The following is a 12,243-nucleotide window of genomic DNA, read 5'->3' as shown; positions in this document are numbered from 1 at the left end:
GTAAATAGTTTGAAATGGCTGCATTTTTAGGTAAACAGCTGCAGAAAATGTTGTTGTTTGCATAACTCAGTTACTTTTTTGAAGAAGTAACTATATAATGAATTGCCCAACGTTGGTCATTAAAAAAAAAAAAGAAGAAGTTAAAATTGGAGTTCAACTTATTTTTACTTCCAATAGTGTTAACATACTACACAGGTTTTTGTTTTGTTTTTTTCATTGTAAGTGGGCTAAAGCAGTTAATTAAAAGTAGTCTAACATAAATGTAAATGCTGTAATTTGATTATTTTAATAAACCATGTAACTTGGGTGGATTCGATGCTGGCGTGACCACAGTGCACACGTCTGCTGTTGCTCACAGTGGTCCAAGGGACCGCTCAGGGAGTTGGTGTGTTCGCTCAGACACATGAAAAATTAGAGGGAACATTGGTCCTGTCAGACCAATACCACTGCTCACACAGCATGTGTTCAATTCTCCCGTGTCTCTACAACATGGTGTCTCTCTGCATGGATTCAAGAAAGAAAAAAAACCTGCTGTCCTCTCAGCACCACAGGATCACGAACATGATCTGTCGTCTGTCATATGGACAGAAGTACACTGATCTGTAAGACTTCATACATACTGGTTGTTGGCTCTTTTTTAAAATGTTCATTTAGTTGTCAGGCAGACATATAGGATAATGTTCACTCATCTTCTGGAGGAACAAAAAACATAAATACAGAAAACTATTTAAAAGCTCGAAAAATTTGAGTATATAAAAAGAGATGGTAGCTGTGGATCTTGGCCAGTAATTGGTAAATGGCCTGTCTCCAAAAAGTTGATTCTGTTCATCTGGACGTAGCGTTTTGTGGGAGAAACGTTTCGTCACTCATCCAAGTGACTTCTTCAGTCTCAGCTGACTGCAGGTCAGGTCATTCCCCAACTGTCTGTGAATGGTACTCATGGCCATTGATCAGTGGTCTTTGATCAGTGGGTTTTGATCAGTGGGTTTTGGTCAGTGGTTGTTGATCAATGGTCATGAGAATTTGCGTAATTAAGATTAAGGAACTGACCTCCCAGCCCATTGTTCCTTCAGTGGGCTGGTTTCAGTCATTATGCAAATGTACTGTTTATAAGATTGGGGAAACCTGCAGTCAGCTGAGACTGAAGAAGTCACTTGGATGAGTGACGAAACGTTTCTCCCACAAAACGCTACGTCCAGATGAACAGAATCAACTTTTTGGAGATTTACTTCCCTGGATGATTGAGAATGCATCAAGACGTAAATGGCCTGTATTTGTATAGCGCTTTACTAGTCCCCAAGGACCCCAAGGCACATTCAGTCATCCACCCATTCACACACACATTCACACACTGGTGATGGCAAGCTACATTGTAGAGGCGAACTCCCAACTCTTGAGCCACGATCGCCCCCAGGGGCCCGTTCTTCGTACGTCGCTTACTACATCCAAGATCAAATGACACATCCAAGACCAAATCATCGCGCTAACCGTGAGCTCGCTAATCCGGTTCTCCGAACACACCTGCTGTTGACGATTAGTACAGCTGGATGAAGTAATGTGAGATCACTGGGTGTCGTAAAAGGGGCTACGCATCGATAGTAGAAACATTGATCGGCAACCCTCTGATTGGTCGGCGAAAATGTCGAAGGAGCGCGCTCGGTATTTTTCGGCAGCAGAGCAAGAACTCTTGATTGAGGGATTTCAGGAGTTTCAGAGTTTAATCAGAACGCAAGGGAACACTGCAAAGGCTGCAAAAGCAAGGAGAGAGGGCTGGCAGGAAGTTGCTGACAAATTAAACTCGTAAGTAATTTAATAATAACAATAATAATGGAGTGGATTGATATAGCGCTTTTCAAGGCACCCAAAGCGCTTTACAATGCCACTATTCAGTCACTCTCACATTCACACACTGGTGGAGGCAGCTACAGTTGTAGCCACAGCTGCCCTGGGGCAGACTGACAGAAGCCAGGCTGCCATATCGCGCCATCGGCCCCTCTGGCCAACACCAGTAGGCGGTAGGGTAAATTTATTGTATTACACTATATTATCCAATATTATATTACATTATATTATGTTATATTATATCCCCTTACACATTAGAGCCACAACAGGACCCACTAGAACATGGGAACAAGTAAAAGTGGAATATAAGAATATGCTACAGAATGGTAATATTTATCACTTATATTGCTTTTCGTCTCTAGGAAAGAGACCCTGAAATAATCTGTTTGTTTGTTCATAACAGCAACCAAGAAAAGGGCAGAGCAAAAAAAAGACAGGTGGTGGTCCTGCACCCCCTCGTCAACAAGTTGGTTAAGTAAATAATACCCTCACGGGAAAATCGATATCTCTCTATGAGCACACTGTCGCGCTGAGCTAAAGGATCCTGTCTATCCCGCAATATACGCTGAATTCTGAAAACTCTCCTTATCAATCTTGCACCTTCCGCAATGGGTGGCTCGCGTATACGGACAGGACATGGCTGCGACAGGCTTCCCAAATCCACCTTCGCTTTTATAGCCGTGGTCTCTCATCTTGATTACACAAAGTAATTTGCAATTACTACTGTGAAATATGAATTACATCTGTAATAATCACATACATGTAATAGAATGTTAATAGTACATTTCCCTTTTTTTAGGAAATGACCTGTATGTATCAATGTCGAATGATTTACTAGTACGTAGTACTGACTGATTGCAGCATTGAAAACTGCTCATGCTTTGGTTTGCACTGTATTTTTAAGCAGAATGTATATTTAGCTAGAAACGGCATCTGTCTATTTTTTCACTTTGATAAAGGGCAGCAAATCTGCCACCTTAGTAAGAAGACATGATTGATTTCAGCGCTCATAAAAATACCAGCCACATCTCCAACGTCTCCAGCTGAGTCATTAGTGTTATCCATTTTTGAGGCAACACATTTCAGCTTGAGTGGGTCAGCAGTTGCACCATTATATGCTGTAATTGAGTTGCAGTGAGTTTGTTTTCATCTCTGGCCTTCCTGCCAAATGATGTTAAAAATTTGTGGCGGGTTACAGGTTTTCTCATCTATCTTCTGTGTCAACATAGATCGTAAATAGTGCTGAGGCTCTGATTGTTGGCTATTGGTCTGTTGCCTCAAGAGTGATTACAGGAGGAGAAGATTCAGTACAGCTTAGTTAAGTTTTCCTAAAGGTGAGTTATGTTGCTTGTCAGATAGAAGAGTTGCAAAGTATGGTTTTAGTCATTATTCTGCAGTTAACACGCTATACTGCCACTCACACACAAATTAAACATGTTAAGTAAACGAATTACTGACACGAGCAATTTGTTACAATAAAATCATTCTAAAACATTTAGAAATTATGCCAGAATTTCACACTCTGGACATTTTTGGTGTTGTTAATATGACAGGAATGTCTTCGACTAACCAGAATATTTTATGAATCCCCTCCTAAATAAGGAATGTTTGTTTATCCTGTAATGCTGATACAAACTGCTGCACAGGAAAGTTTTTATTCTTTCCTGGTGGGTTTTTCCTGGGGAAAAAAGTCACTTCCTCTGGCTTAAAGGAATGTGATGATGTGTTTCCCACATCAGCAAAAGTAGGTTTGTCTGCCCACAGCCTTTGTGTGCAGACAGACTATTAATGTGTCTCAAGAAGCTTGGCATTCATCGACACATCGACACACAAATTCTGGAAAAGTCATCACAAGACAAGCCTTTGCGATATTAAATATAACACTGCTGAATAAAAACACCTGATCGGCCTAATGCTGCAATTGCTTTTATAAAACAGAATGAATAGATGCAGCTTCTCATTTAAACACTCTGAACCATAGCAGGCAAGACCCGACGGTTCAGGCTGTGTGGAAATGGCCCTGAGATAATCCAGCACGTAACAACAAGGTGCAGGGTCTGTAAGTGTCAAGGTCAAAATGGGATATGCCCTCCAGATTGGTTGAGGATGACTGAGCTAAGATCCTGTGGGACTTCTTGGTCTGTCTGGAAGTTGGTCCGTCTGTATCTGGAAGTCATCTGGTGGACAAGCAGAGGAAGGCGGCTGTAGTGATAGAAAGCTATACCACGTGACAGCAACGTGAGGGAGAAGGAACACGAGAAGTTCGAGAAATACCAAGGACTCAAAGAGGAGGTAGAGAAGCTGTGGAGGGTGAAGGCAACAGTGGTCCCCGTGGTAATTAGAGCACTCGGGGAGGTGACCCCCAAACTTGGCGAGCAGCTCCAACAACTAGCAGATTCCAGAAACAACATCCAAGATCTCTGTCCAGAAGTTTGCAGTCATAGGAACACCAAAGATACTGCACAGGACCGTTAACCTCCATGCCTCTGGTAGAGGAGCCGAGCTTGAAGGGGATATATTTATATATTTTATAACTCAATTACTTCTACTTGCAAAGGTTGCAGTGCCTCTTTTGCTCGAGTGTATTTGAATGCTCAAAAGGCTAATGACCCCTGTTGGATATGAGCAGCCAAATTGAAGTGTCAGAAAATGATTTTGAGCTTAAATATGAGCCAAAAACAAAGAATGTCATTTGGCAGGAACATTTAATTGGACATTTTGAACAGAGTAGTGTTTGCAAAGGACATAAAGTACTGTGCTCAAAGCATTACACCATAAATTAGAGGTTATTGCAAGGTTGCAAGTCAGCTGATTTTGACTTTGCTGGGTTCCAACTGTGTGTTAAACAGTCTTGATGCACATTAAAAGGTAGGGTATTTTGGTTTAACAGTCCAGTCCATGATGGTGAACATGAAAGAATTAATTACAATAATTTCTTCATAGCTTACAGTATTTTAAAACTGTATGATTACTTTCTGACATTTTATTTAAAGGTTATTGTTTGTTTGGGAAAATTGTCCTCTCAGTTATCTTAAAGTCCTGCGAAATGTGAAACTGTGCTCTATTTTTGGGGCTGTATTCTGAAGTCAGATTCATTAAGTGACCAATTCTGACGGAGAACGAACAAATGTCTTCCGTTTATACGGCATATTGTAGCAATTAAGTTGTAAAAGTCCCCGCATCCGTAGAGGTATATCTGAATCTGCACTGCAGCCACTTCAACAACTTCTAATTTAAATCGATTTTAATTTGCTTTGTATTCCCTTTTGTCACTCAGTCGTGCATTAAATAGATCTCAAGTCACTGAATTGCGCAGGGGTTTTCTTTTCATTGGTAAATCAATCAAGAGAACAATTGATCATATATTTAACTTATTATCTAATGCTTCCTGCCTCTGTGTCTTTGTCCCTTGCCACATGAACTGATGAAGTGAAAAGCCGTGTAATGTAATGTGGTGTAGCTGTAGCAGACAGTAAGGGCTTTCTATAATACAATAGGCTGACAAATGACAAGGCTGCAGACATGATCAACCACTTTGAAACTCAGATATATGGTTTAAAAGTAATAGAACACCGTTGCTTCAAATCAGCAGTGTGACTCTGAAGTGCTGCACTGTATATTTGTAAGTTTTCTCCCCAACAAACACTACAATGTCGACGAAACGTTTTGCACCGTCAGAGGCACCCGTGGGTGCTTTTGGTTTCATTCTATAATACTAAACTTGTTTTTCTACAAAGGTTTGAACTTTGAGAGTGTTTAAACAGGAGAGAAAAGTGTGAAAATGTTCATGCCTGTCTTATAAAAGTGTATAGTGAGGGGTTTTACAGCCTTAAAACATCTATAATAATTGTAAAAAATAAAGTTGGCTACTTCGCCGATTTCACCTATCGCAGGTTATTTTTAGAACGTAACTCCCACAATAAACCACTGTATTGGACAGTGATTATTATTTGCAAACCTTCAACTGCAAATTGACTTTTCTTAGAGTGACTGTTGTCAGTCCAAATCAGACTGCCACTGTTTGGAGATAGATTGGCTCCCGTTGGCCAATCTGTGTAGTTACCATGTGATCGAATAAGGTTGGTGGTGTTGCACCTTAAACTGCAGGTGACCAGTTGGTCACCAGAGCTACTTGTAATCCGTTTCTAACAGATTCAACGCAGTCACCAGTTTTTCATAGTTGCATGGAGTCAGCCATCCTGCTTTTACTTTAGGGTGATGGAGCCATTAGAAACATGGCAAGATAGGCCAGCATGAGACCTTTTGGACTGTATAGCCAGAAATCCTCTGGTCTTCTGAGAAATGTAGAAATAATGATATATCCTGATGCAATCTTTTATTATTTGCATCAGGATATATCATTATTACACTGACAAAGACTGCACACTGGTCAATTTAAATGTATGTAAACGTGAAATAAATACATGTTAATTTAGCAAAGAACTCGGTGTCTTCAATCATTTGTGTAGGAAATGTATCAAAATTTGGTTGTGGTTACTACAAATACCCAGCATAACTTCTACACAATCGCTTTTACAGTACAAGGATTTTTTTTCTTCTTTCTTCTTCAAGATCTTGACCAACACAACCTGGTTTTGTGACATATACTGTTGTTTATGTTTTCAGGTTGCTCATTCAAGCCAAGCTGCTGCAAAGCTCAAAAGTCTCTGGAGTTTATTCCGATAAACCTGCACACCCAGAGGATGAGGGTGACATGCCCCAAAAAAACAGGTACTGCACCTCTGACTTGGACTTGTTTTAGATTCATCATTGCATGTATTGTCTTCAGACGTCCTTTCAAGAGCAATTAGGTTTTGTGTGGGAGAACAGTTTCATTCTAAGTGGTTCTCAGCTCAAGCTGTGCACAACGTAACTTCAAACACGGTATGGAAACATTGTCACCTACTGTGCTTGACTTCTCCATCTGTCTGAGACACTCAGGGGGCTCAGACAGGGAGGTTCTAGGTCATCATCCAGGCTGAAAGGTGAGAATTAACTTGGCCTAAAAAAAAACAGACAAAACACTAATTAAGCCCTTTGCGTTTTTGTGGAGTGAAGGACTAGGCTGTCTCTTCCACTGCTGCTCTGTTGCTGGCAGAGGCTGTTTTTGCCCTGGAACTGTCTCAGCATATTAAGGCAACTAACTACTTCCTGATGATCTGTGAATGGGCTCCAGTGCAACTAAACAACAGATGATTGATGGAAAGTTGAAGACAGGCAAACGTTGAAATACATATCAGTCTTTCTTTAAGGCTTCTGATAGGACAAATAAAAATAGTCAAACAGAGACATTATACAGTTCTGCGACTTTTTATCTAAAAATATTAATATAAACTTTAGAGACACTATTAATTCCCTTCTGTTGGCCCAATTCACACCAGACAGAGATGCTGCAGCTTAAGTGTAATGCAGAGTATACACAGCTTCCACTGGTGTCACAATGTTAAGTAAGTAATGTTGATCCGCGGTGCAAAAGTCTCAATCCATCCATCATTTCTTTATATTTTGCTTTCAAGAAGCCAGACTTTCTTGTAATTGTAGATTTGTGTATGATAAGCCATCTAACTCTGACATATTGAATCAAAAAATGAGGCATCTAACTGATGAACAGACAACTTGGCACTCCTAACAGCCTGCTGTAAAAACACATCATTTATTTAATTTCTTGAGACTTATTTCATGGCAAACATAACGTGGTTTGACAGATCTAAAGTATCATTTTTGAGACAACAAAGTGATTCTCAAATAACTATTACACAAAAACCTGGGATGGCTCAGCGTGGTGTGCAGTGTGTCCTTAAAAAGTTTGAGGAAAGTGGAAAAGTGGAGGGCAAAAGAAGATGTGACCGTTTAAAAGATTATCTACAGCAGATTAACAGTATCTGAAAGTCATGTCCTTAAGAAAGGACAGGACATGACTGGGAAGAAAACCACCAAAGACCCAGATTTTACACAGGACCTGAGAGATGCACCTGCACATCAAGAAATGAGGGATGGTATTGTGAGTTTTACACAATAACACATTGGCTGAGAGATGTTTCACCAGTCGAATCCCTAGTCAAATCAGACTTTTTAAAGTGCTTTAAAGCACAAAAGTTATGGAAATGTGGCTTTCAGTACTTTGGTATGATTTTACAACTAATCCAAGATGGATGCAGTAAGCCAAGGAAACCATAAAAACGTAGCCTTCATCTTTCGTGATACTTTTAAGAAGCTCTATTTTACAGTATAGAGCTTCTACAGTATGTATCGATACAGCAACACGACTGGCTCATGGTTTCCAGTTCACTTGCTGATTGTCTCTAATTAGCTCAACATGTGCCAGCTTTCATGCATGTTCATCAGTGGTTATCTGATGTGAATGGTTAAGTGCAAAATTAAGACAGAGAGCCACTGATGAGAAGATTGTCTTTAAAAAATAGCCATCATTTCTGGGTATTAGGCTATCCTCGTGTTTTAATTTATTCTAGCAACCTTTATTGGATGTAAAATTCATTTTTTTCCCTTCAAATTTACTTGATTTGAAAAGGCAAAAGAAAAACCACAAGGAAAGAATATGATTGCAATCAGAGAGGCACAGAAGACAATGAAAACTGGTCCTTAATGCAACTGAGTTTCAGTTTCAACTACAGTGAAGAGCTCTATTTTTCCATTTGATTTTCTGAAGTGATGAAGTTTGGCTATGTAATTTACTCAACAATGCAAAACCATTAATTTTCATTTTGTCTCCCGATCGTTCAGCAAGAAAAGAAAATAGGGAGGAAAGCAACACTTCCAGCTCTAAACAGTATTCATTTGTTTTACTGTGAGTGGCTGTCTTCTGCCTCTAAAATGACAACTATAGAATATTTCCAGCCTAAATGCACAGCTCGGCAAAGCTGAACTGAAAGCATTATTCAGCACTCATTTAGGTCAATGCTTTGTCATTGTTAAAAGGGACTGTTGAATGGGTTAAGCATGGATTATAACCAATCATCCTGACTGCCACAACCAGTTTACTCTTTCCAGAAAGCCACTGTCCTCTCAGTATAACAGCTTGCTCCGTTGTTGATTTATTGAGAAACGGTCGGTGTGTGAAAAAGAGCAAGCAAATCGAGCACAAATTGGTCATTGTGCTTGATGTTCTGAAACCTGCCATTGCTTTTCAGTATACTTCTGGTGGGGGGAGAACCAATTAAGGGAACTTGGATATCTGAAAACTCCAGGGGCCAGACATGTGGCAGTCAGGGAGTGTTATGGCCAGGCACCTCAATAATTAATGGAAGAAACAGTGGGTAGTAGCAAAGCCTCGACATCAAACCACTATTGGTCTACAGTGGTGTTGTCATTTACTTCTCTGTGGCAAGACTTGCAACTGTTGTGTCATTAATTTGTGTTTTCAGCCTCTTTTTTTTGGTTAGAATATTATTGTGGACTGTTGTTTTCTCATGGGCGTTCATTAACTGACCAAGCACTAAACCACACCAAAATATTCACCCCCCCCCCCCCCCCCCCCCCCCCACCATACCCCCTTCTGTTTTTCCTGCTTTAATTGACAGTTTCAGCCATTACTCATTCAAATCAAGCCCTGTTCTAAGCACCTCTGTGCCGCCTAGCCGTCTGTGAAGTGTTTATTTACTTATGACCCCGGTGTGCAAATTGAAAAGAAATACTGTGACATTGGTTGTCCTTCCAGGTTAACGTGGGACCAGACCAAAATAAAGATGAAAAGATGGCAAGAAGTAGAGCCAAGCATACATAGAGATAATTAGAGGCTGACAGATATGAGATTTGAAAAAATGATTTCAATACCGATATTTGGTGACGAAAATCTGATATATTGTTTTTTCCTTTCACAGAACATAAATAGATTCTCTTAACGTTGGTTATGTGTCGTTATTTATGATTCCTTACTAAGGTAATATGACAGCGCTGTTTAAAAATTATTTTGCTTTATTGAAACTCACGTGATTACTTGTTGCCATTTGTTGCCAACATAGTTTAACAAACTGTTCAACTTCAACACTCATAACATGCTTGAAGGGTGTTTCTCCCATCTATTGTTTAATTGCTAATTTTTCATTTATTGGCCATTAGATATGGAGGTCGGCATATTTACATTTTTTTTTCATATTTTAATTTGAGCTGAAGCCGGAAGACAGCCGACATTAGTCATTCCTCATGTCTGTGTGTCTTGAAATTACTCTTATTAGCAGCATTTCCATCATTTCCGTGAAAAATCCTACTTGAAATTATATTAATATGTAATTTACTTTGACAGGATTCATTCATGTTCTCAGTTTTCTCAATTCGGGGTCCTCCAGTAACTCCAGTTTTGCAGGTTCTGCCTTTAAAAAAAAAAAATCTGTATCTAAAATGCTGTGAACTCAATTTTCTCTCTCTTTACAGATGCGTTTTACGACATCGTCACTGTTGGTGCCCCAGCTGCCCACTTCCAGGGCTTTAAAGGTGGTGGTCTCCAGCGACTCCTGAGCAGATATGAAGCAGAGAAAAAGAGGTACAAAATAAATGTTTACACCATGAAGGCATAGGTACCTGAGTGATTTAATCCAGGCCCATGTTGGAGGAACTGGCTTTTATTGACAAAAGAATCTAACTTGGTCATAATTAATACTGGCAAACAAATTTGTCCCTGGCCCACAGACTTTATTTTCGGAGCCCCATACAGTTACTTACAGCCAAGCTATTGCTGAAATTAGACTGGGACTCTACTGCCTCTGACAGCTCTATTTGACTCGAGGCAACAGGCGTGATGGAAAGGGTTTGTTGAGTCAGAACTTCCTCTGCACCTGTTCTTTTTCCTGGCAAGCATTTTTCTTCTTCCTAAATATGTTCGTGAACATTGAAGAGCCGCTTTTTTTCTGCAACTTCCCAGCTGCCAGCTGCAGCTCGCACTCGAGTTTTAAGGTTTCAAGAAAGGGGGAAATTGTCAGCTGAGTTTATGAGCAGCGATAAAACTGGTACTACACAACGATGTTTGGAGTGCACATGGACACCAGTTGTCAGATGGGTCTGCAGTTAGTCTGCAATAATCCAGCCATTGTGATGACCTCTAATTTTTCTCATAGAACCAAGTCCTTCTTCTAAAACAATATGAATTCTTAAAAAAATATTTGCTTGGAGTATAAACTCTTTCTAATATACTGCTCTTTCTCAAATCAGTGTTCAACCTAGAAACATTTTTAGTGCCTTTCATTGACAAACAGGGAGATTTTTATATTTTTATGTTTTATTAAGTTCGGTATTTGGCTGTGAAGCATCTCTCTGCTTCATGGCTGGATGGGTTAAATGTGTCTTGTTTGCTTTCTTCACTGACCATCACTGCTAGATCTTCAAATCCTGTCATGGTGCTGGGTCTGTGATCCAACGTTTGTGTTTGAATCTTTGAGTTTTGTTAATTCACGATTGTTTTTGATTTTCAAAAATTGTTAATTAGTTCCCTTTACTGTCCCCTCCCTGTTCCCTTAGTCTCATCTCAGGGCTCAACTCAAGTCTTCTGTGTTCAGTTACTCTCATTTTCATGTTGTTTATCTTTTTATCTCTCAGTCCTTTTCTCATTGTTTCCTGTTTTATTTTGGTAATCTCTTATCCTGCGTGCTTAGTGTTTAGTTTTTGCTTTACTCAGTCTCATTTCCTTGAAAAGTTTCAGCTGCGTTCCCTGGTGTTTTCACTTCCCCTGATCACCCTCCTGTGTATTCATTGTTGCTATCTCCCCTAGTCCTTTGTCTGAGTGTCTGTTCTTCAATCCCTTGTGTCTCCCAGCTTTAGTTCAGCAGTGTTGGGACTAACACGTTATTAAGTAACACGTTACAGTAACTACGTTGTTATTGTGGTAACGAGCACGGTAACTAGTTATTATGCCAGGAACGCGTTAGTCGTTACTGGGATTTAGATAGGGTCGTTACTCGTTACTTCGTGTGGTGGCTATCGCGGAGCTTCCACAGATTCAGTAACATTAGCAAGTGGTAGAGGCCAGCAGGTGGATGAGAGAAAACGGACACAGAAGGAGGAGAGACCCGAGGTGGCCGCCGGTCCAAGTGTGAACTGAACTTCAGGTAAGAAGTTATGACCTGCAGTCTCTCTGGGTCAGATATAAACCAAGTTTAGGTGGAGTTTATTTTCGTTATTCTGACTTTTTCCATACTGCCTACTAGCTAGCATGACAGAGTTTCTATACAGCTGGGTGGGTGCTATGATGTTAATGATGTTGAACTTTATTTTGTTCATAAGGTTAATTATTAGAGTTGCCAACCGTCCAGTAAAAAACAGAATCGTCTCGTATTCAGAGAAAATATTACAGGTTTCATATTGAGGTGCAAAGGAACACAGTTTGTCCGGTACTTCAGCTACAATGAAAAAGACACAAAGCTGGATTTATTCTGTCATGACGCTGCAGCTGCC

The 12,243-nt window shown here is 40.0% G+C and overlaps 1 protein-coding gene across 6 annotated transcripts in view; it reads left to right on the top strand.

Annotated features, from left to right (window-relative positions):
• Window positions 1–12,243, top strand: part of inpp4b (inositol polyphosphate-4-phosphatase type II B) — a 187,305-nt gene that overhangs the window by 131,199 nt on the left and 43,863 nt on the right. For all 6 annotated transcript variants that reach the window (XM_080879817.1, XM_080879816.1, XM_080879818.1 and 3 more), the window contains 2 exons: window positions 6,469–6,573; window positions 10,231–10,339. In XM_080879817.1, the coding sequence (XP_080735943.1) occupies window positions 6,469–6,573; window positions 10,231–10,339 (214 nt within the window). The remainder of the gene's footprint in view (window positions 1–6,468; window positions 6,574–10,230; window positions 10,340–12,243) is intronic.

Source organism: Rhamphochromis sp. 'chilingali' (assembly GCF_963969265.1).
Source record: "Rhamphochromis sp. 'chilingali' genome assembly, chromosome: 4".
Classification (NCBI taxonomy): domain Eukaryota; kingdom Metazoa; phylum Chordata; class Actinopteri; order Cichliformes; family Cichlidae; genus Rhamphochromis; species Rhamphochromis sp. 'chilingali'.
This window is presented reverse-complemented; position numbering and strand designations above follow the sequence as displayed.